Source organism: Protopterus annectens, chromosome 15.part0 (assembly GCF_019279795.1).
Source record: "Protopterus annectens isolate FY-2018-M chromosome 15.part0, PAN1.0, whole genome shotgun sequence".
NCBI lineage: Eukaryota > Metazoa > Chordata > Ceratodontiformes > Protopteridae > Protopterus > Protopterus annectens.
The window spans coordinates 9,193,441-9,219,278 of NC_056749.1; the positions used below are offsets into that span (position 1 = coordinate 9,193,441).

General features: G+C 40.9%; 1 protein-coding gene across 1 annotated transcript in view; it reads left to right on the plus strand.

Annotated features, from left to right (window-relative positions):
* BRME1 (break repair meiotic recombinase recruitment factor 1) overlaps nucleotides 1-25,838 on the plus strand; it is a 907,620-nt gene that overhangs the window by 640,127 nt on the left and 241,655 nt on the right. The window contains exon 6 of the mRNA XM_044057727.1: nucleotides 2,920-3,023. Coding sequence (XP_043913662.1) covers nucleotides 2,920-3,023 — 104 coding nt within the window. The remainder of the gene's footprint in view (nucleotides 1-2,919; nucleotides 3,024-25,838) is intronic.

Consider the following 25,838-nt stretch of genomic DNA (forward strand, 5'->3'; position numbering starts at 1 on the left):
AAGTTATCCACACCCCCATCAGGGGCAGTAATATCCTAGACCTGGTCATTACCAACATGTGCAACCGATGTTCCACACCAGAGGTCAATTTCTCATTGGTCAGATCCGACCACAAGCAAATCACCCTAGACATCCACATCCCACCCCCACCCCCCATTAGGGAAACCACCGTAAAAAATTTCTCCAAAGCCAACTTCACGCTTCTTAAGACAGAAGTGGCAAACTTCACGACACCCATGCTGACGGACAATAGAGGTACGACTGCTGAATCCTATACAATTGCACTTTACTATACAATTGCACTTTATAAGTACTTACACGAGTGCATGGATCTTGCAATCCCTAACAGAACTAAGATGCTATCCTCCAAAAAAAGGAAGCCAATCTGGTGGTCCCCTGCCATAAACAAACTGTACAACAGAAGAAATAAACTGTTGCAAAAAAGAGTAAAATCCCATGATTGGAGGAACTCTGTGGTCAGCCTAAGTAAGAAACTGAGATCCCTCATAAAATCCTCCAAAGCTAGTTATGAAAACAAAACTACCACTGATTCTAAAGACAACCACAAAGCATTCTATAGCTATGTCAAGAATCTCAATGGGAACACTCAGATCTGTTCTGAGTTACAGCACAATGGCACTAAATATACAGAACCAACTGATATTGCCAACATCCTTGCAGATAGGTTCAGTGCTAACTTTACCCCTCTCTTATCCCCTAAAGGGCCCATCTCTATACTGGAAGAATACAAAGTTCCTGTAATCAGGCTGCACAGGTAAAAAACACACTCTCCAAAGCCAAGAACACGGCATCCATGGGACCTGACAACATCCCAAGCTGTGTTCTACATGAACTACAGAATGAACTGGTACCCCACCTAAGTACCATGTTCAGTCATAGCCTCACCTCTGGTTTTGTGCCCACTGAATGGCGCACAGCAGTAGTTATCCCACTCCACAAAGGGGGAGCCACCACAGACCCCAAGAACTACCGCCCCATTAGCCTGACGAGCCTGGTCTGCAAGGCTATGGAACGCATCATTGTGGAACTTAGAAACAATGACATTGGTAGTCTCCAAACTCTAGACCCTACCCACTTCGGGTTTGTAAAAGACAGATCATGCCTCCTAAACCTAATAGACTTCTTTGAAGCAGTCACCAAAGCTGTAGATGAGGGTAAGGTGGTTCACACAGCCTGTCTAGATCTCGCCAAGGCTTTCAATACCATCCCCCACTCTGGAATTATAGATAAACTCACTAAACTAGGTATAAATCCCTATGTCACTAGATGGGTTGCCAACTGGCTCACTGACAAAACCCACACTGTGAAAGTAGCAGACTCTAAATCCAACTTCAGACCGGTGAAAAGTGGAGTACCACAGGGTTCAGTCCTAGGTCCTCTCCTGTTTGGTATCTACTTCTCTGAAGTACAGGCTAACACAGAAGGTCTTTGGCTAACAAAGTTCACAGATGACTGCAAACTAGAAGCCATAATCAAAACTCCTAATGATGTGGCCATCCTACAAAAAGGACCTCACTGAGACAGATGCCTGGTGTCAAAGCCATGGCCTCAAACTCAATGCCAAAAAGTGCATTATCATCCCTTTTGGTAAAAACTCTGTACCCATGAACTACCACATAGGCGGTAGTCTACTTAACACCGAAAGTGTGATAAGAGACCTTGGGACACAGGTGGACAGTAGTCTCTCCTTTGATAATCACATTGCCACAATAGTCAGGAAATTCTTCTACATGGCACACCTCATCACTAAAGGTTTCTCATCCAGGAAAAAAGAGGTCATTGTTCCCCTCTACTCATCACTCATTAGACCCATTATGGAGTACAATGCCCCTTTTGGTATATACCTCACAAGACATCTACAACAACTGGAAAGGACACAGAAATATCTCACAAAGAGGATTACCAGGCTCAAACAAATGCCATACGCAGACCATTTCAAAAAAATCCAGCTTTACTCCGTTGCATATCGCCTACTCAGAGGAGATCTCTGCCTAACATATAAAGCTATGTCAAACCCAGAGCTGTTGGACATGCTCCACTTAAAGAAATCCCAATCCCTCCGAGCTACATGCTCTAGGGACCTAAACCTTGTCACCACAATAAACAGAACATGCCGGAGGGATAGATTCCTGTCCCAGAGACTTCCCATACTCTGGAACAGATTACCTATCTATGTCAAACAGAGCTCCTCATTAGCACTCTTCAAGAAAAATGTTGATGACTGGATGGGAGATAGGAAATTCACCCCGGGGATCACTTCTGTGGCTCTGCTTGACAGGGGCACAGGAAAATAATTTTCTTGGGTGGCAAAAGCCAGGGTACCGTTTAGCTAGGCTTATATAGGCCCTAGAGCCAGTAGCCTAGTACCTACCTCTGAACCTATATGTGAAGTTGTCACTGCATTGCACTCACTGTTACTTTTTTCTTATTCTGTCTGATGCTATGTGTAGTTTTCACAAGAACTTATTTTTATACAGTTAAAAGGCTAAAAACATGTATTAAATTGCTACTGCTATCATTTTAGAGAAATGCTGACATTATACAATTATCCACTAGAGCTGAGTTTGAGGGATTCATAATATTTTGATGCACCTGTATATGATATTTTCTCCATTATGAGAACAATGAAACCAATTAAATCAAGCTTATACATCTCATAAAATGGCAAGAAATATATGCAGTTGTTGTCCACTAGCATCTAGAAATTGTTTATTTATAACCAGAAAGTGCAGAGCACTGTTTCAAGTAGTGTATAGTAATTTGGCCTGCCCCATGTGTCATTCTGCATTTGATGTTTAGCAGTGTAATGTAATATAATGTGCACCCTTTTACTGTTACTTATGTTATATGTTCCTTTGTGAATGCCTAGTTCATTTGGATAGCATTTTTTCTGTTTAGCTGGCTTGCCCGATAACTGCTGGAAGAAAGAGAAATGGAAGATGTGACTTGCTGTCTCCTTTGTGCTCTGGTTCTGCTTCTCAGCTGGAGAAATTAGAACCAAGGTAAGTATCATGAATATAACTGGTGGATTATTTTTTCTAATACTTTTATAGTGTCCTTACATTCACACATCAGTTGCTGTTTTGCCCTCGGTGATTTACTATAAGTACTATGTGCTTAGGATGCAGTGCTGTCGTTTAGGCTAATGATTTGTATCACCTTGGGAGCGTCGCTGTGCACTGAAATATCCCTTCCCCTCTTGAGAAGCCCAATGAACTTGCCCAGTTCTACAAGAAACCCATATTTTATTCTTATGATTTGATTACCGGTTGAGTGAGCTAGTTGAAAGAGCAGCTGAATTGTAGTTTACCCACTATCACAAAAGCAAGTGATGTAGTTGATGGCCAATATATTGATCACTGCTGTAGTAGCCTTACCTGTATTGCTTATATCTGCCAAAGATATAACAGCCCGACAGCTTGCAAAGCTTCACAGCACCTTCCATGCACCCAAGTTGTCAGATAGCTTGAGTTGAACTGAGTATAAAGACAACCTTGAGGGCCAGCCCCCCACCCCCTCCATACACGCACAGCTTTTCTTCTGCTAAACAGTATGCTCCTCTAAGGCTTTCAGAGAGCGATGGTTTGCTTGTGCTGTTCCTTTGCTGGGCAGATAAGTTTCCTTTGAGGGACAAATCCTTCCATTTTTAAAAAAGTTATTTTAAAGCTAAGTGTTTGTGTTTTAACAAACTGTTGTGAGACTGTATTATACCTTTAAATGTGAACATACTTGTTTTTCCTGTCAGTTTAAATGTTGTTTAAAGTAACTGAAAACCATTTTTTCCTGTGGAGAAATTCTGTGTATTTTACTTTTTGGAGCTGTCAAAGTGTTTTAAATTGTTTTTTATTTTGCGTTTGTGTGAAAGTGACTTTTAAAAACTTGTAATTTTTATCAGGTTTTACTCTTTATTTTCCCTGGGAAAAAGGCATTTTTTTCGGGTTGACCATGGAAGAAACTACTGGTCCCAAGGTTGGTCCTTCTTCTACCCACAAAAAGAAAAAGTTAAGCAAAAAGAATTTGCCGCCAGACTCAGGCATGTGACTCTGCAAATCATAACAGTGCAGGCCCCATTTTTCCTATCAGAATGAAACAGAAAGCTAAACATGTATCTAATCCTTAAATTTTCATAGACAGGAGTAGTTTACTGTGTCTGGCTTGGGTTTACTCAGGGTATTTTTCCTGAAGAGATTCAAGATTCTGAATATGGACAGTAAGATGAACAGACAAATACAGGGTTTTCATGGCATGTACAGCTATCACCCCACTATTGCCTGGAATAGGTTCCCACTAGAAATCAGAGCCCTTACACATCCTAAACAATTTAAGACAGCCACCAAAGAGCACTTTAAAAGTCACTGGTCCTGCCACTGCACTCTCCCTCCTTAACATCCCCTACTTCTCATACCTTAATCTCCTTTCTGCCCTTAACTCACTCTTCTCACTAGCTCTCTCTACACTTCCTTGACTACTCTTTCTACTGTCTTCTAAAATCTATTAAACAAATTGCCTCAGAGAAACATTCTGTTGTAGTTGTCTTGCCTTCATGTAGCTACATCATGAAAAAACTGGGTTTTTGTAACCACTTACCCCAAAAACTATACTCATCTTAATGACATATTTATTTTTATACATCTTGAAATAGTTATGCTATACTCCTGATTATTCACACTGTATAACATTGTATTGCTACTTAATGCCTTGTAATAATCCAGTAACATTGCTGTTTAATGCTAATTTATAATGAAAATGTTATAATATGTTGGAGCTTTTCTCCCTGGGCCTCCGCTGAAAAAGGGCTCTTCAGCTGAGTCGGGCAATCCCAGTCAACAAATATAAAATAAAATAAATAATTCTTCTTAAACTTCTAATTCAGACTCAGAGGAGAGCAGAGTTTTTGATTCTACCTTTGTGGGGTTCTCTTTCTCTCAGCCTATTTCCAGAATGTGCCAGTGCTTTCAGGTGAAAACACTGAGGTTTCTCAGTCTCTCAGAAAATACAGAAGAAATTTCCAGAATCTTCACCCATTCCTCCAATTCTGTCAGCTTTGTAAGATGTGTGCGTCACTGCTTGGAGTTTTCCTGATAGTCAGACAGCTGCCCCTAAAAAGGCAGAAAGAATGTATAAAGTTCCTCAATCTTTATACACTCCTCACAAACTTGACCCAAGAACTATGGCTTTAATTAAGCCTACTGCTGCTAAATATTTAGTTAATTCTAATCCTACTCATCCTAATAAGGATGGGAAGATTATTGATAAGATGGAAAAACTGTATGCTTTTGTAACTTTAATTTTCAGCATTTCAAATTGTCAGGCTCATAAGTTACAGTTTATTCTGACTAATTGTGAAAATATCAGAGACCTAGATAGTATTGCAAGCATTTAATATTCAAAACTGTTTGTTGCAATCTGATGATTTGTTTTTTAATTTGACAAACTATGTAACTTGTGAGTCCCTGTTGGGGGCATCACTAAACCAACTTGTAAATATGCTTGACTTTTTGTGTTATATTTTACTATGTATCTAATTTTTGTGGAATCTTTGTATTCTGTCACTGGAGCTTTTCTCCCCGGGCCTCTGCTGAAAATGGACATATATCCAGTCAGATTATCCCAGTCAACAAATGTAAAATAAAATAAATAAATAAATGTCGTCTGCAGTTTCTTCTTGTGAGGAAACATCTGCTTTAAATAATTTAGTTTATCCTGTTGTACAAGTCACTCACTACTCATTGTTTATGGAGTGTGTGTGTGTGTGTGTGTGTGTGTGTGTGTGTGTGTGTGTGTGTGTGTGTGTGTATGACTCAGTTGATATGTCTTCCAGGGATATGGCCACTGGTACTGTTTTGAGGCAGTTTACCTGGCTGCATTCGTAGAACCTCCAATATGATATTGAAAATAAGATTTTAAATTCACCTTTTGGATGGAGATTTAGTTTTGGTTCCTCTTTTGCAGAGGTAATCAAAATGTGTCATGAAAGGGCATGGTCAAGAATTCTAAATAGTAGTACACATAAAAAACAAGTACATGCTAATAGATATACTCATTGTGCTAGCATGCATGCCCACATGTTTTTAGAGGGATCGTTAAGGGGCAGTTTACCAGGATTAGGAAACTTAACACTGATGATACTGTATGTAGACAACAAATGGGGAGATGTTTGCTGAGTGCCGTGAAAGAGGATACAGCAGTGAGATGCTGCATAATACTATGTAAGTTTTTAATCATAGAAATGGGACAACTGTGCCATTTTTTAGTGCAATAAGAAATGCTACATTACAGATGGAGAGCCATTTAGTAGTTCATAAAGATAGACTTAGATATGTTACCTCTTTTAATAGGAGGACAAGGGGTGCTAAACAAGTGATACAGAAAAATTGGAAAGATTTTAATGACTATGCTGGAATTGAAGTCCTTTATAGGCACTCAACCTTGTTTTGCATGTTGGACGAAGAAAAACTTAAAGAGAATGTTATGTTATAAAGATTGTAAGATTTTGAGAGTAGCTAACAAAGTACCTTCTCATGTTACAGCTGTAGTTGTTGTAAGGATATTATTACATACAACTCTTTTATCCATCCAGTAACAGGGAAGAAATCTGAATTTTGCTGTTATGCAACTTGTAATACCCCGTGTTATTTATCTTGCTACATGTTCAAAATGTTCATCATTTTACATTTATAAATGTAGTCGAAAGTTCAAGGATCTCATTATTGAGCATAAGTCAGATATGAGGAGAAATGTGATGAGAAATGAGCTGGAAAAACATGACAAAGATAATGATATTACACGTTTTTCAATTTAGAGTTGTTAATGTCATATATAAAAGTGTTAGAGGAGGTGATATTAATAACATCCTGGAGAAAGAAGAATATAGTTGGATTTTGAGATTTCAAGCTGATAGCCCTCCAGGTTTGAATACTGCAGTTAGCGTAAAACTTATTTTAGTTAGAAAGTAAATGCAGCTGCAGCATTCATTTGCTTGTATATTACTTTTGGATCTTTTTTTCTGATTGGGTGGCTATGTCATGTTTTCTTAATTGCTTTTTATATAAATTAAGTGTGTTTTAACATATTGATTGTGAAGCACTGAGGATGGGGATAACCCGAAAGCTTTGCTTGTTCACTTGTTTTTTATTAAACTTTTGGAGTGTTTCTGCATTTTTTTTTTTGCCTTGAATATACTTTGCCTGAACTCAGTCTACTACAGTATGTTGCTTTTATACAACAAATTATTTTATACATGATAAAACCAGAAAAGAACATTACAGTGTTGTGGAACATTTTGAGTCAGTTTCAAATCTTTTCGGGATACAAAATTAATGAAACTAAAACAAAGGCAATAGTGATAAATTATGTACCCACACACAAATTGGTTCAGCAATATCAATGTTTATGGGCACATGATAAAATGAAGCATTTAGGAGTATGAATTAAAAATGATTCTGGTGTGGCAGCTAAGGATGTGTGGGAAGAGACTAAACAAAAGAATATACAAATTGAGAAAATGGAAGCTTTGCTATATTGAGATGGATAGTAAGATACAAGCAGTTAAAATGTTTTTAGTCCCTTTAGTCTTATACACGGGTCAGGGATATTTTTGTCAACCAGAGGAGAAGTTATGGGTAACATTTAATAAAGAGCTGAAAGATTTTATCTGAGAGGTGAAGATGCCCAAGAGTCAAATGGGATAAGCTGATTCTTCCAGTAGAACAAGGCAGATTGGGATTACCCAGTTTGAGGGGGTATTTCAGAGCAACACAGTTAAGGCTCTTGTACATAGCACAAGCAGAAATCTATAAATAAGAAGTGGAAAGGTGTGATGATGAAAACAAGGAGAGACTGGGATTTTGGATGCAGACCTTTAAGGAGAATAATAATAATCATACAGAATATTATATTCATAAAGTAGCAGAAAGTATTCTGAGAACTAAGCCAACAGAGAAATGGAGAAAGGATATTCTGCCAATATGGATGGCTGCAATTACGGATACAGACAATAAGCAAGAGGGGGCTGAAATGTATTGAAGAAAGCTGGCAAAGGAACCAAGATATTGGGAGCAAATAACTTTTTATTAAACTTTTGGAGTGTTTCTGCATAATAGAATGGGAAGACGCAAAAAATGTATTTGGGCTGCACATTAGAGATTGCCATCCCTATCAAAAATTAATATCAGAGTATAGGCAAAGAGAAAGATATGGTAGGGGGGGGGCTCTAAACAAAAGACCAACACTGGTACAGTTTTTACTAGAATCTGGAACAGAAACTGCCATTAAAAAAGGAATAATTAGTAGAGCATATAAAATATTGCATGATAACTGTAAGAGTCAGTCAGAGGAGTTTAGAATGTATTGGAAAGAGAGACTGGATAAGCAAAAAAAGAAAGGAGGATATATGTATGTCTCCCAAATACACAACAAAGTCTAGAAGATTTAGGATCTTTGTTTGGAAGTGTTTACAAAGGTATTTTTTTTTACCTCAAGTATACACTAAAGAATTTTTCTTCAGGTAGACAGCAAATGTTGGAGGTGTGATGGGGAATAAAGAGGTAACTGGGAACATATTTTCTGGGAGTGTAATGAGTTGGCAGACTTTAAAGATTCCCTGCAGAATGCTCTGTCAGAGATACTGGGTGAGCAAATTGGTGCAACTAAGGAAAGGATTTTTCTGAGCTATGGTAGAGAATTGGAATTGCCTAGACATAGTAAGGCCTTGCTGAGTCTAATTATGATGACTGCCAAAAAAGCAATTAATAGAACATGGAAATAAAAGTCTAAACCAACTTTTCTAGAAGTAGCAAATATAGTAACAGAGATAACAACTAGAAATGAGATCTTTCAGAAAAGGTAGGAGCAAATTACATAGGAAAAAATAGGAATTGTGGGAACAATACATAGGTTCATAGGTAGGTACTAGACTATCTACCCGAATGCATTTATAAGCCTAGCCAGAATGTGATGGCTTTCGCCGCCCCCTTAGATTAGTTCCCTGCGCCTCTGTCCAGCAGAGCCACTGAAGTGATCCCTGAAGTAAACTTTCTGTTTCCCATCCACTCGTCAAGATTTCTTTTGAAGAGTGTTAGTGAGGAGCTCTGCCTAATGTAGATTGGGATCTTGTTCCAAAGCATGGGAAGTCTCTGGGACAGGAATTTATCCCTCCAGCATGTCCTATTTATTGTTGTGGTGAGGTTTAGATCCCTAGAGTGTGTGGCTCGTGGGGATAAGGTTTTTTTTTAGGTGGAGCATGTCCATCAATTCTGGGTTGGACATGGCCTTGTATGTCAGGCAGAGATCACCTCTGAGTAGGCGGTATGCAACCGAGTACAGCTGTAATTTCTTCATTCGAGCTGCATAGGGCATCTGTTTGAGGCCAGTGATCCTCCTGGTGAGGTACTTCTGTGGTCTTTCCAGTTGTTGCAGATGTCTTGTAAGGTACATCCCAAATGGGGCGTTGTACTCTATGATGGGTCTGATGAGTGATGAGTAGAGGGGCACAATGACCTCTTTTGATCTGGATGTGAGTCCTTTTGTGATAAGGTGGGCCACGTAGAAGGATTTTCTAACCACTTTGGCAATGTGATTATCAAAGGTGAGATTACTATCTACTTGGGTCCCCAGATCCCTTACTACATCTTCCATATTTAGGGGACTACCACCTGTGTGGTAGTTTGTGGGTACTTTGTTTTTTCCAAAGGGGATGACTATGCACTTTTTGGCATTTAGCTTGAGACCATGATTTTGACACCAGGTATCCGTCTCAGTGAGACATGCAGAGGAGGAACACAGTTTAAAAGAAGACAGGCCTTGAATGAGCTATGTAATGCTCGACTGACAATGACTAGATAGATTAAGTGATGTATAATATTTGCAGTTGCAATTATGTCAACGTGGTTTGTAATGTATAATGTTTGCAACTGGATTGGTGTTGGTATGGTATGTTTTCACTTATATAAATCTGAGATTGACTATGTCATACGTGATAATTTAATAAAATTATTTCTTGCTTAACCAAAAAAAAATCTTATCTACACACCTGACAACTGCCCTGAACTACAAATCATCGTTCAGCTGTATATACATATCATCATCTACACTTGGGATACGTTATTCCTTACCATGTCTAACTTCATTAACAGACCTGACAACTGCTCTGAATTACAAATCATCGTTCAGCTGTATATACCAAATCATCACCTATACTTACGGTAAGTTATTCCTTACCATGTCTAACTTCATTAACAGACCTGACAACTGCTCTGAACTACAAATTATCGTTCAGCTGTATATACCAAATCATCACCTACACTTGGGGTAAGTTATTCCTTACCATGTCTAACTTCATAAACAGACATGACAACTGCCCTGAATTCCAAATCATTGTTCAGCTGTATATACCAAATCATCATCTACACTTGGGGTAAGTTAATCCTTACCATGTCTAACTTCATTAACAGACCTGACAACTGCTCTGAACTACAAATCATCGTTCAGCTGTATATACCAAATCATCATCTACCCTTGGGGTAAGTTATTCCTTACTATGTCTAACTTCATTAACAGACCTGACAACTGCCCTGAATTACAAATCGTTTCAGCTGTATATACCACATCATCATCTGTACTTGGGATAAGTTATTCCTTACCATGTCTAACTTCATTAACAGACCTGACAACTGCTCTGAACTACAAATCATCGTTCAGCTGTATATACCAAATCATCATCTACACTTGGGGTAAGTTAATCCTTACCATGTCTACCTTCATTAACAGACCTGACAACTGCTCTGAACTACAAATCATCGTTCAGCTGTATATACCAAATCATCATCTACCCTTGGGGTAAGTTATTCCTTACTATGTCTAACTTCATTAACAGACCTGACAACTGCCCTGAATTACAAATCGTTTCAGCTGTATATACCACATCATCATCTGTACTTGGGATAAGTTATTCCTTACCATGTCTGACTTCATTAACAGACCTGACAACTGCCCTGAACTACAAATCATCGTTCAGCTGTATATACCAAATCATCATCTACACTTGGGGTAAGTTAATCCTTACCATGTCTGACTTCATTAACAGACCTGACAACTGCTCTGAACTACAAATCATCGTTCAGTTGTATATACCAAATCATCATCTACCCTTGGAGTAAGTTATTCCTTACCATGTCTGACTTCATTAACAGACCTGACAACTGCTCTGAACTACAAATCATCATTCAGCTGTATATACCAAATCATCATCTACACTTGGGGTAAGTTATTCCTTACTATGTCTAACTTCATTAACAGACCTGACAACTGCTCTGAACTACAAATCATTATCATTCAGCTTTAAATGCCAACTCATGCCCTCCACTCAAGATAAGTTATTCCTTACCATATCTGAATCCGTAAACAGACCTGACTACTGCCCCGATGTACAAATTTTATTTATTTGTATTTATTTGACATTTGTTTCCCGGGATGGTCCGACTGGGTCAGAAAGAACCCATTTTCAGCGGAGGTCCAGGGAGAAAAGTTCCAATAGTAGACATTAATCAAATCATTATCATTCAGCTTTATATGCCAAATCATACTCTACACTTAAGTTATTTCTTACCATATCTAAATCCAATAACACTACTGGAAACTATTTGTACTCTGTGTTACAGAGCTGTGGAACTGTGTTTCTCTAGCTTTGAGACAGACTGACACCCTGCAGACTTTTGAAATACACCTAAAATAACACATAGCTAAGAACTGACTTGGTCTGTGTTCACTTCCAGGGTGATATTTATCTCTATATTCAGATCTCAGTTTCTGTACTCAGTGAGAAAATAACTACTTTCATTGATTGATTTATTTCTCCTTCACTATTACACTCCCTGTACCTTGTTTACTTCAACTGTGCTCACTGAATATGGATTGTGGCTGTAATGGGTCAGCAGACCAGCCCACTCACTCAGTCAGCAAATAATAAAATAAGTAAAATAAACTCTTTAAATCATATCCACTACTCATTCCTTAAATTCCTCTCTTTTTAACAGCAATTAGGAAAGCACCAGTTTCTCTTTTTTCACTTCATTACCCTACAACTTTATCTGAGGTTTCATTACACATGCTCTAATAGATTTACTGGATGGGTTTCAGAGCTTTCAGTTAAATACATTCTCCTGTGAAATATATTTTTATCCAGTCTATCCCAGTTAATGTGTCTTGGGGAATAATGTGTAAAGTCTGTCAGAGTTTCTGCTTCAGAATTCACCTCTTCCATACCAAATGTATTGATATATTTCTTAAGAAATCTGCAATCTTTTGCTATATTTTCCTTTCTAAGTCCTCTGATACAGTCCAGTATTGCAAATCAGGTTTCAGTCCTCACACACAAATGATATTCCATAATGAAAGTTTGTTACTTCTCCAAAAATTCCTCTAAGCTCCGTAACATACATGTCAGCATAATCCTTCTTCCCAGCCAATAACTCCTTACTACCACAAATCTGCCATTATATTTTTCTTGTTTTATCATTATTGGAATCCATCTTGCAATCAGTATTATTAGTCCGCATTTTTATCCTCCATACTCTGTTGAATGGTCATCCTAAAACCCATTCTTTGTCAAATTCACAAGTTTGTTTCTGTCCAAATGCGTCTTCTTTAACTTTCCTATTTGTACCCTACTCTTTGCAATTTAATTTAATTCAGTATTTTCTGATTTTTGTTTGTGCCTTAAAGGCAGTTTTCTTTCAAGGTTAATATTGCCAAGGCAGATCTAACAAAAAGCTATTTACTCCCACACATAATTCATGATAGTTTATTTTTGAATGTGTTTCCATCTTGCAGCTTGCACACATACACTAATGTTTTGTAGGCTTTTTTTTGGTAGGCTGATTTTGTATGCAGTTACTTCTTGTTCTTATTTGAATCCATGTCATATTTTCCAGACTTTCCACTTCAATAAAAACACGCAAGAAACAAAAAGCTATATATATTTTCAAACCCCAAATCCATCTTAAGTTGCAACTAGTACATGACACTATAAACACTTTCTAAAATGGAAGTTTCTCCAAATAGGATACAGGGTCAGATGCGTGAAATTGACTGTTGCACCCATAAGCATAAACTATTTTAAAGTTAGGATTAACTGTACTAAATTGTATGCTAGAGTGTGTGTTTCCACTTATATACATAGCTGTCTGTCCTTTTCTTATCTCTTTTCCCCTCGCAGATATGATAAAACAACTTGCATACTTTCAGTAAACTTTAACCCTTAGCCTTAAGGTAAAGTGCACCGGCTACCATTAAATAAATAGATAAATTTTGCATTATTATGTTTCATGCATTAAAGTGTTAAGACTGCTGGGAAGGCAAGCATTTCTGTAAGTATTCACTTCCCACCATTTTAAATTCCGTTTATTTTTCACCGAATTGCTTAACAATTTCCATTTCAAAAGTTAATTATATTTTACATTATAGATTTTACTCAACGCATTGTTCAGATCTTTCATGATTAATTGTTTGCACTTAGAGGCTTCTTGTTTCCAAGGTAAAGCATTTGCTAATGGGAAAAACAAAATGGCTAGTAACTCTGCAAATACAAGAAAGAACCATTGTCTATATTACTCAAAACACACTGGTCAGACCTCTCATGAGTTATTGCTTGCATCTGTTTGCTCTTTGTCTACACCTAAAAGCAGGTATGAATGAAAAAATAAGAAGTTAACAGCTTTGCAGATAAAAATAACTACAATTTTTAGTTATTTTCAGTATTTCTCTCTTTTTTTAATCTTATTTGCTTAAAATGCCTGTATAAGGGCATTTACCTTTATAAAACAGGAAGAAATCATTTTATTTTAATTCTGCATATAATATGGTCAGTATACTTTCTCATTGCACCAACAGCCCAAGATCACATAATTATTCTAACTTTAACTTACATCTTTCCTCCCCTTTAAATCTTTTTAGAGTGTAAAGCCATGTTCCTAATTTCCTGTATATTCTAAGTGGGGAAAATCCCCTAAAGTGTACTTATGAAATCACTTTAGTGCAAAAATCCTAAACCTTCTGGACTTTGTTGCAGAGACAAGGTACGATGTAGTTAGTTCTATGCAATTAAAAAGTACTTTCATACTTTGATGTCACTAACATATGTAACATACACCGATAAAACTCATCCACATTTTATTTAAGCTATCTCTTTCTATTATTATACAGAATTACTTTACAAAATACCATGCAATTTCTATCATAAGTTTTATTCAAATATTCATACAAGGAAGGGTGATTTTTCAAACAGTTACTTTTCAGTTTCCTCATTTTCTTTCTAAAGATTAATGATATGAAGAGGGATTTATGCTTTAGAGTTCCCCACCACTTTAACACAACCAAGTCCCAGTCTTATTCAGCCACATCTTCTTGCAGAAGAAGACAGTTAACTTGTCTAAACTGCATCTAATGGGACTGATACGTTAACATTTTTGCTGGCCTTCTACGTGATCACCTCAACCTCCCAACATTGATCTCTGGTTCAAGTGTAGGGTATTTCTGATTCTTCTAGTCATTTCCTGGGTCTGTTTATGTTGCTCAAGGATTTTCTTCAGAACAGTGGAAAAGGTTTCAGTTGCAAACTCTATTTATGGGCTTTGCTTTTGTCAGAAGATTAAGAAGCAGAGTACCTTTCAGTTTGCAGGCTTACTCTTTATTGGCTGCTTTTTTTTTACTTCCTCCTTAGCCTGTTCAAAAATGTCTTTGACCTTCCAGGAAAAAAATGTTCTAAAGACAGCTGGCTATAGCAACTTTAATATCACATCTGTCTCTTGACATATCCAGATTGCCAGGATAAACTTGCTTCTTTTCTGCCTGGTGTACAATGAATAATAATTTTCCTCAGACATTATGGTGTATCTAGTATTTTATACTTTTCGCATTTGGCACAATTTTGGTGGGAGCTGCTCTTTTCTGCTTGTGTGATGGCATCTTTACTCTTATAGATCTTGGCTTCTTTCTGATGACCAGATTTGGAGCATGCACACAATGTGCCCTCTCATTTAAATTCTGCTATAGAACATTAGTTCAGTTGTTTATTTGTGCTTTCATAAAATGAATGCAGTCTACTCCATGCAGTTTGTTTGGTATAGCTGAAAAATATCAGATTTTCTCTGTATGACTTTTTTTCCTAACTTTGCTGTTTTAAATAGTTCATCTTGAGTCAGTGTTTCCTGCATTTCAGCCTCGGATTTATGCAGTTTTATCAATTCATGTGAGTAGCCACTTTAAGTTCTTTTGAAATTTTCAGGTTTTTGTCATTTGACTTTATGTGTCTCACTTATTTTAAATACCTGTGCATGCATTTGATTTTATTTTTTCGTCTAAATTATGAGAAGAATTGATTACTTCTCCTGTACTAAAGCTGAGACATGAACTACATTTTGCTTAATAGCTGCAATGTTCTTCCAAGCTGGTGCTTTTCGTCTTCTATTTTGGTAAATTTTCTCCTGCTTTGTAGTGTCAGTGGTACAACAGGTTGCACACTCACCTTTGATACAGAAGGATGTGATTTCTATTTGCACACCATATACATATATTGCTGACATTGCCATGTATTATAGGGGTGCTGTACTCCTGAGTCTGTTGCTCTTCAGATGAGATGTTAAATCGAGGTCCAATCTGCTTGTGTTGGTAGTAGTTCAAATGGATATAAAAGATCCCTTTGCAACTATTGAAAGCAGGAGGGAGGGACTTTTTGTAAAAGCATTATTTACACACTTTAAACTATTTACACATAGTCATTATTCAGCAATTCAAATCTTTGTTATACAGCACAAAGTACAACTAGAAAATGCACTTTCAAATTTTAAAAATTAACATTTTTTCCTGTAATTTCATCCTCATCCTTTTATCCACAACCATATTTTAAACTCATTAACAACTATTTCACTCCACCAAGTTTGGTTATACAGTAATTCCTCACATTCCTTTTTCCATAAAATTCATAAATAACTAATTATTAATTTATTCATTGTATCTGTTTCATTCTAATTTGTAATGTCTTATAAGCGCAAATAATAATATGTCTGATGTTGTTAATATTTATTCATTCCTTACTGATGGGTTATCAGTTCTGTCCTCGGAACCGAGCCGGCCAATATCAAACTCTCGTCAGCCAAAATCTCTCGAGCCAAGGTCCTACCCAGAATTCTCTGCTTCCTCTTACCTCAGATCTCGTTTGCCACATAGCTGTACAGCCGTTTTAAGCCACTCTCTCAGCTAAGTGTCTAATGTTTTGAAAGTTTTATACATTGTTCTTACTTTAAATATTCTCGATAGTTTATACTAATATTTTCCTACCCTATCATATACTTTAGTCTTTCTCCCTTTAGTCTTTTCCCTTTATTACCCTCTTTTCTTACCTTATGGTAATTCTTCATTACCATCATTGGTAATCCTTCCTTTCTCTTCTTACCCTTTTTGGGTAGCCCTTCTTCTTCTTTTTGGTACTGTTCTTCTTCTCCACATCATTATGTCGGATAAGAAAAGTGAGGTTGGTTTCGAGCAGTGTAAGGATTGCGGCAGTAAGTTACCACTTTCCGATGGCCATGACTTATGTGTCTACTGTCTGAATGTCTCCCACCTTACTGTGGATCCCCCGTGTGGGATTTGTAAATATTTCTCTACCAGGACTCTCAACAAGAGGAAGAATAAGTTAATTTTGAAAGGTCTTCTCAAGTCTCCTTTCTCTGAGGCTATTTCTGGGACAGAGGGCTCACCCACTCCTGTTAAACCCCGTGAGAGGCGTTCTTCCTCTTCTTCATTGAAGTCGCTCCCCTCTTCTCCCTCTGAAGATCGCAGGGAGTTGACTCATAAGAAGGTGAAATTGATTACTTCTTCGGTGCTACCACCTGTGACCCTGGTGGCTCCAGGCTCAGCACCGCCCCAAATGATTCTGGCTGCAGTCATGTCTTCCTTATCGATACCAGCCCAGAGTTCCTGATGCAGACAACTATGTTTCTGACAGTTCTGTCGCAACCCTTACTGGCAGCATCCATACAGGTTCAGTCCCCTTTAGCACCATTGGTACAATCACCTTCGGCTCCAAGTACAACTCTTCTGGAGTCCGCTGCGGAGACATTTTCGGCACCAACATGTGCTTTGGTGGCCCATGTCAGATGGACGAAAACCCAGATCACTGACGACCACATTCCCGAGACTACATTGCCGACAACATGCAAGTAAGTCAATGTATTATGGAACGGAATGCATTCCTGTTTCTGTAATACATTCAAAAACCACAGTAAAATGTTTCTAGCAGGGGGGCAAGCTCCCCTGCACCCCCCACAACCCTCCTACTTAAATATACCAACTTCTAGCTCACACTACAGTGAGGGAATGGGAATAACTCCCATTCTGCACTACTCACCATTGTCGGGGATGCATGTTGTCTGCAATGTCATCTAGGCGATGTGGTCGTCGATGATCTGGGTTTTCGTCCATCTGACATGGACCCGCTTTGGAGCAGTCCTTCTTGGCACCATCCTTATTACCGGTGCAGACACTTTCCATGTCAGCACTGTACCCGACAGGGCAGACTTTTGCCTTTACGGTGCAGACACCTTCAACTACTATGGCGCTAACGTCGTCAGCGCAGACTACTTCCACACCATTTTCTTCGGTGCAGACATCCTCGGTTCCAAGCTCTGCACCTATTGAATTAGCAATGACCAAATATTCTCCTTCACTGGATCCATTTGCTGATGGTCAATATAGTCCTTTTCTAGAACAGCCAGAATTGCCATCAGCATTCTCCATGAGGTCAACAAAGAGTCTTTCTGAACAAGATGTATTGCGGCTTGTTGACCAGTTGCTTGTGGCCAGACGTCTCTCTCAACCCTCGAAGTCCATGTTCCCTCATTCATGTGAAAGTACAGTTTTGTACCTACCATAAATGTAGATGTCCGATAGGTATGCATCTGCAGTCCTAACATATGGGTTGTCTTGCCTCAGGCAGCCCTTCGGTCGGCCAGATTCCAAAGTCTGGGTCTGGCCTCGGCTGATGTCGCACTTCACCCAACGTCATAGCTGCTGTGGTATAAAGGCATCAGCCGACGCCATTTTCCTCAGTGTTTCTTGCCCCAGATGCCAGGTGCCCTCTAGGAAGGCTAAATTTGGATAAATGCAAATAATTCCAAACAGTAGAGAGCAAAAATTATATATATACATATATACAAACAAATACACCATAATAATTTCCCCCAGCTAGCTAAAAGAGGGATAGATACCCTAGGAATACCACAGAGGGGAAGGAGGGTGGGCAATCCTGACTGCAGATGCATACCTATCGGACATCTACATTTATGGTAGGTACAAAACTGTACTATGTCCTTCAAGGATGCATCTGCAGTCCTAACATATGGGTAGAATACCATAGCCAAACTGGGGGAAGAGGCACTAAGATAAAGATGGTGTAGTCAAGATCCCTTGCAAAACAGCAGTTGCAAAACCTGCTCGGGATCTGGAGTATAAAGGGAGGTTATAATGCTTGGCAAATGTATGCACGGAGCTCCAAGTAGCAGCTTCTAAAATGTCTTTGGTAGCCACTCCTCGTAGGAAAGCTGTAGTGGTGGCTGTAGCTCTTGTGGAATGAGCTCTGATATTTTCAGGAGTTGTCTTTCCATGAAAAGAATAGCAAAATCGGATGCAATTTCCTATCCATTTTGAGATTGTCTGTTTTGAAATTGCTTTTCCTTGCATTCCTGTTGCATATGCTACCAGAAGTTGGTCAGTTTTTCTGTTGGTCTTAGTTCTGTCCAGATAGTAGCGTAATTGTCTGTGCACATCCAAGGTATGTAGCAGTCTTTCCCCCTGTTCTGTGGGTTGGGGAAGAATGTAGGTAAATGAATCGCTTGGTTCAATGATACTCTGGAGACCACTTTTGGCATAAAGGTAGGGTTGGTTCTCAGAGACACTCTATCCTGATGGAAGATAAGGAAGGGCTGTACTGCCATTAATGCCTGTAATTCAGATACCCTTCTTGCTGAAGTGATTGCTAGCAGGAAAGCAGTTTTCCAAGACAAGAACTGTAAATCTGCTGTTGCTGCCGGTTCAAAAGGGGGAAGTGTCAACTTTTCCAGGACAAAGTTGAGATCCCATGTAGGTAAAGGTGGTTTCCTTGGAGGGTTTACATTTTTGATTTCTCTCAAGAACTGTCTGAGTAGAGGATGAGAGAAGACAGGAGGATCCATGTTGTATTCTGCTGAGATTGCTGATGCATGAATCTTAATGGAGGAGTAGGACAGGCCATTGTGGAACAGTTCTGCTAAGTATTCCAGGATGTGTGCTATGTTTGCCAATGAGACATTTTCTCCCTTTGCTGTACTCCAAATGAGGTATCTTTTCCATTTGGCTGAATAAGTTTTCCTTGTGGAGGGTCTGCGAGCCTCCAGGATAATGTCCTTAACCCTCTGAGATAAATCTGGGTTATTTTGTTTTATGCAATATTCCAAGCAGCTAGCTGCAGTGTTTTCAAGTTTGGATGTAGGATCTTGTAGTTGTTTTGTGTTAGAAGTAAGGGACATAGAGGTAGAGGCCATGCGTGTGTCCGAGACATGCTTCTCAGTAGCGGGTACCAATGTTGCCTCAGCCAGTCTGGAGCTATCAGGATTACCCTTGGCTGATCCTCTTTGATCTTCAGTAGCACTTTGTACATCAAAGGAAGAGGTGGGAATGCATATGCTGTCAGGTTTTTCCAGCTGAAGGAAAGGGAGTCCACCCTCCAAGCAAGTGGGAGGTATGCTCTTGTGCAGAATTTCTTCAATTGGTGGTTGTGTGGGGAGGCGAACAGGTCTATCTCTGGTAGTCCCCATTTCTTTGTTATGGTTTTGAAGATATCTGGATGCAGCATCCATTCGTGAGCATCCGTGGTAGTTCTGCTTAAGGTGTCTGCTAGTGAATTTTCTTTTCCTGGTACAAATCTGGCCTGAAGATGAATGTTGAGATTCAGGGCCACATTCCACAGGTTCATTGCCATCCGGCATAGAGGATATGAGTGTGTACCTCCCTGTTTGTTGATGTACCACATGACTGTGGTATTGTCCGTTCTTATCAGCAGGTGACCTTGTTGAAGGAATGGTCGGAATGCCTGGATTGCATGTTTCACTGCCAGCATCTCTTTTAGATTTATGTGTAGATTCAGCTGGTCTTGGGTCCATAGGCCTTGTATGCACTTGTCCACCATGTGTGCCCCCCAGCCTAGGTCTGAGGCGTCCGTGGTGATGGTCTGGATTGGATGAGGTTTGTGGAAAGGCAGTCCTCTTCAACTGACAGGCCTGAGCCCACCACTGGAATTCTTGCTTCAGGCATGGAATTATTGGAATCTGGGCTTCTAGACTGTGCTTGTGTTGAGACCATACATTCCTTAGGTACCATTGCAGCTTTCTCATATGCAGCCTGGCATGCGGAATCAATATTATGCAGGATGCCATGTAACCCAGGGCTTGCAGGACTTTCCTTGCAGTAAGCTGAGTTTGTGTTGTCAATGTCATGAAATATACTGGTAGTTGCTTTTGTTTTTCTTCTGTGGGAAAAGCCATCTGAGTTGATGTATCCAGTTCTGCACCCAAGAATGTTATCCTTTGGGATGGTACTAGTCTTGATTTTTGCATGTTGACTGTGTATCCCAAGGCGTGCAACAGTTGTATGACCTTTTCCAAATCTTTTGTTAATTTTGCCTTGTTGTCCGCTTGTATTAGGCAGTCGTCCAGGTATGGGTAAATTTGAATTCCCTGAAGCCTGCAATGAGCAATTACTGATGCCAGGCATTTCGTGAATACTCTGGGTGCAGTAGATAAGCCAAAGGGCAATGCTGAGAATTGATAATGCTCTGATCCTGCAAGAAATCTGAGGTGTCTTCTGCAATCTGGTCGTATAGGGACGTGCAGGTATGCCTCCTTGAGATCTAGAGTCACCAGCCAAGACTCCTTGCCCAGCATGGGAAGAAGTTGCTGGAGGGTCAGCATTTTGAATTTTGGAACAATGAGGTATGTGTTCAGAGCGGACAAGTCGAGAATAGGTCTCCATTGATTTTCTTTTCTTGGTACAAGGAAAAGCCTGGAGTAAAATCCTTGGCCTTGTTCCATAGGCGGTACCTTTTCTATAGCTCTCATCCTTAATAAGTTGTTGATTTGTCTTAGAGCGTCTGTTTTTTGGCTTGGTGGTAGGTTTGGCATTCCTCTCTTTTTTGGTAGAGTGTGGAAGTGAAACCTGTAGCCCTTGTCTACTGTTTGTAAAGTCCATTTGTCTCCTGTAATGTAATGCCAGTTGTGGGAAAATAAAGCTAGTTTTCCGCCCAAGGGTGCTTCCAGTTGTTCCCTGGTAGGCGGAATCAGAGCCAAGTCATTGTGTCTGCCCTGTGGAAGTGGTTGTAGTTGAATCTGTGGCAGTACTTCTCTGGTTGCTAGGTTGCCACTTACGTCCCCTGTAGGCCCCCCTGGATTGACCTCTGCCTCTTGGGCGTCTATTTCTGCCTCTTTGTGCTCTGGAGGTGTCTGGAAAGGACCAATTCTTCGAAGGCCAATTTCTGCTAAACCTCGGAGGTTGGACCTGTAAGAAATCCTTGACTGTTTGGACAGATTTTGCTTTTTCCTCCACCTTCTTTAGAACCTCCTGTGCAGGGGAGCCAAACAAACTTTGTTTCTCCATAGGAGCATCTAGGAGTTTTGACTTAACATGGTCTGGTAAGGGTTGTTCTTTTAACCAGGCATGCCTTCGAATCACTGTTCCAGTCATAGCTGATCTAAAGGAAGCCTCCAGTGCATCATAGCCACATTTTAAAAAATGGTTACTGACCTGCTGAGAGTTATGTACCAAATCCTGAAGGGACTTGCGGTCTATAGGTTCAGGAGAGGACAGTTTTTTATTTAGCTGGTCTAACAAAAATTCCTGGTACTGAATCATGTGAAATTGACAGTTTAAGGCCCTGGCCGAAAGAGTAGCGGAAGTATAAACCTTTTTACCCCATCTCTCTAATGCTCTAGATTCCCTTTCAGTGGGGAGAGGATTTTTGGCAGAAGCAGCTGCCACAGCTTTAGGGCCCTGTGAAATGGTTTCAGGATCTGTAACAGGAGCCTTATACAAATGGTAGTGTGTGTCCGGGACCCTGTTATATCTGTCAGGCTTGGCAGGGGCCGGAGGAAGAGAATCAGGGGCAGTACATGCATCATTATATGCATCATCAACAACTGTTAGTACTGGAGGAATGGCTAAAGGCCTATGTTGTAGTAAGTGTAAGAAAGTCCTTAGCCTTTTCCTTGAATCTGAAAAATCCTGGCCCTGCCATTGAAAGTGTTCCCTCATAGCATGTAAGGTTTCCCCAAAAGAAAATTCTTCAGGAGGAGAGGCAGAAGGAATGGAGTCTTCTGCATCAGAATCCTCATAAGGAGAATATGGGCCTTCCTGGGGGTCTGAGACATCTGAGTCATCCGAGGAATAGTCTGTAGAAACAGGTTCCGGAGGTTCAGTCCTAGGCCTCTTATCTGGAGGGGGTTGAGAGACCCTGTCTGGGTGAGGTTGGGATCCCCTGATCAAAGAAATGAGATCCTCAGCCAGGCTGAGCATTTGAGAACTAGAGGTAGGCCTGTGTGAGGGAGTTTTAGCAGGTAAGGCCTTAGAAGATTTAGCTGCTTTAGCCCTGGTAAAAGCCTTGATAGACATAGATGCAGGGGTAGATATGTCTAAAGGAATAGTATCTGACAAATCCTGGGTGCTTGCTTCTGTAGGGGCAATTTCAGTAGCCGATTCAACCATGCTCTGAGAAGCCTCGGCTATCGAAGGCCTGCTTTCGGCCAAAGGAAGAACCGAAGACTCGGTTTCAGCCGAAACCGAGACACTCGCGGTTGGCCTAACCGTGGTTTCAGCCGAAACCGCGGACCGCGAGTGTCGGTCCTTTTCCTTGCGCTTTTTAGCTAATTGTGTAGTCGGAGTCTCCGACGGCATTTTGTATGCAAAAGCGGGACCAAAAAACTCCTCTGCAAACTTTGACCGACGTCTAAGCGTCCGTCGGTTGAAGGAAGCACAGGCTAAACAAGCTGATACGTCGTGGTCCGGGCCTAAACAAGGAAGGCAGTAAGAGTGGAAATCCTTATGAGGTATTTGTTTCCCACAAGTTAAACAATTATTTACTTTGTCTGACATCGGCTGAGGCAAGAAAGAGTCCCCAACGGGGTACTTAGCTTTTTAGAAGTCTTCGGTAGTAGAAATCTCTGGATCTGACCGACCGGCACTTGCGAACAGCTTCTGCTTCGGGCACCACGCGGCAAGAAAGACTGAGGAAAATGGTGTTGGCTGATGCCTTTATACCACAGCAGCTATGACGTCGGGTGAAGTGCGACATCAGCCGAGGCCAGACCCAGACTTTGGAATCCGGCCGACCGAAGGGCTGCCTGAGGCAGGACAACCCATATGTTAGGACTGCAGATGCATCCTTGAAGGACATCGTATATCTCCTCAAACCCCAACATACACTCCTCCTTCGACTTCTACTCAAGTTTCAAAGCCTATTACTCTGGAAGCAGCTTCCCTTCCTCCAACTCCAATAGTGGATCTCACTTTGGAACCAGAGTTGTCCTTGTGGCCCTCAGTGCACTGTGCAGCGGGCTCTTCTCAGGCCAGTGGCTGTGCCGTGGTGGAGGGCATTCCAGGCTCCACGACGATTTTTTTCTATGGCACCCTCCAGGTATCCTCTCTCTCTCTTTCTCATGGTTCACGGTCCTCTTGAGACTCCTGGTCAGGGGGTGGGCTCGTCGGGGCAGGGTGTGACCCCATTTCCGAGCTTTTTGTGCTCAGTTCCAGGCTCCGGAGAGGGTGCTTGCCTCTGCTGGTAAAGCCCACATATCAGAGTCCCCCCCCCCCCCTCAGTGCCACAACTGTCACAAGCCTCATCCACCCGACACCGGGCACAAGAACCTCAGGATTCTCCTCCTCAGGAGACCCCTCTGTGCAGTCTTCCCCAGAGCCTCCCACTGAGGAAGTACCCCACAAAGTGTCGTGCAAGAGAAAGCACATGGACTTCACTGAAGAGTCATTGACTGAAGATACAGAGTTTGATGACAGGGAAGGGTCCCCACGGTCACTCTCTGATGTCCTTTAGTGACATCCTCGAGATCCTTAGACAGAGGGGTGCCTGGAAGTCCTCTAATCCTTCCTCTGAGGAATCTGTATTCCTGCAGGCTTTTCGTGCCTGGCCCCCTACCTCTTGGGTCACCCTGCCTGTCGATGAGCTCATCCAGCTCATCGTCCAGCCCACATGGAAGGCTCCTGACACTCTGGAAGCGATACCAAGGAGACCAGGTACAATATTATCGCCCCAGCTGAGCACCCACATTGGTCACGAGGTCTTCCAGTAGATGCTATGGTGGTGGCGGCTGCAACTAAGAAGGATTTGGCAGAAGAGAGCCAAACTGTCCATCTGCCCAACAAGGAGTCCCGGGCGATTGACAGATTAGGGAAGCGGGTGTTTGCTTCATCGACCTTCTCTGTAAGGTCTTTGAACTATTTGGCACATTTTACCAGGCTTCAGAGGGATCTTATCAACCAGCTCTCTGAAACCTTGGCAGGAGCTGTTTCTGACGAGATCTGTGGCAACATGGCTTCTCAGATAGCCACCCTAGATTCCATTTCCAACTTTTCCATGCGTCTTATTTCTCACACAATGGAAAGGGCGGCTAGAGCTGCAGGCACGGGTATAGTCGCCAGACGACATGCCTGGATGTGCCTTTGTGGATTCCTTTAAGGCTTCCTTCATAAATGTCCCCATAGAGGCCGCTTCTTTGTTTGGCCCTAAAGTGAAAGATACGCTGGCAAGGTGTGAACAAGATGACAAGACCCTGTCTGCCATTGGTGTCAGACACTCCACTTTTCAGTGATTCTACTCCAGAAATCAGAGAAGTGGGAAGATGTGCCACAGGAAATCACAGGGCTCTTTCCAGGATGCACATGCCGAGTTCTCCCCTAGAGGCAGAGGGGGAAACTCCAATGGAAGATGCCCCTTTCGGGGCAGAGGAGGTCCGTGAAACTGGGGTTCCAGAGATTCCTTCTCTGGCCAACCCTATCAGTGCTCCTGAAGCGTTGCCCGACTACTCACCTCTGTAAACGGTCAGAGGTCATTTTTCTTTGTACCCCGCTGCCTGGCAAAATATAACCACTGACTCTTGGGTACAACGGATAATATCCAGAGGCTATCGCATCTCCTTCCATCTTTGTCCAATCTCATCCAGAGTATTACCCAACATTCCACCCAGTCAAAGGGAAGCAGCAGCACACGAAATCCAAAAGCTGCTACAAAAAAAGAGTCATCCAGACGGTCCCCCCAGACCAGATAGGATCCGGTTTTTACTTAAGGTTCTTTTTAGTTCCAAAAAAGACAGGGGACTGGAGACCAATTCTGGATCTCAGTACACTGAAGAAATTTGTAAAAACAGAGAAATTCCGGATGGTCAAGGTTCAGTCTATCCTTCCTCTTCTGGAAGAAGATGATTGGATGTGCTCTGTAGATCTTCAAGATGTGTATTACCACATAAAAATGGACAAATGCTCAAGAAGATACCTCCGCTTCCGCATATGAGCCTGTCACTACCAATTTCAAGCTCTACACTTTGGTCTCTCTACAACCCCCAGAGTGTTCACAAAATGAATGGCAGTGGTTATCGCTCACTTGCGACTTCAAGGATTCCAGGAGTTTCCATATCTAGACGACTGTCTCCTCACAACCTCCACCAAGCGACTACTGGAAGAAGCCCTGCGGTATACTCTCTTAACAGCTCAAAGCCTGGGAATCACTACAA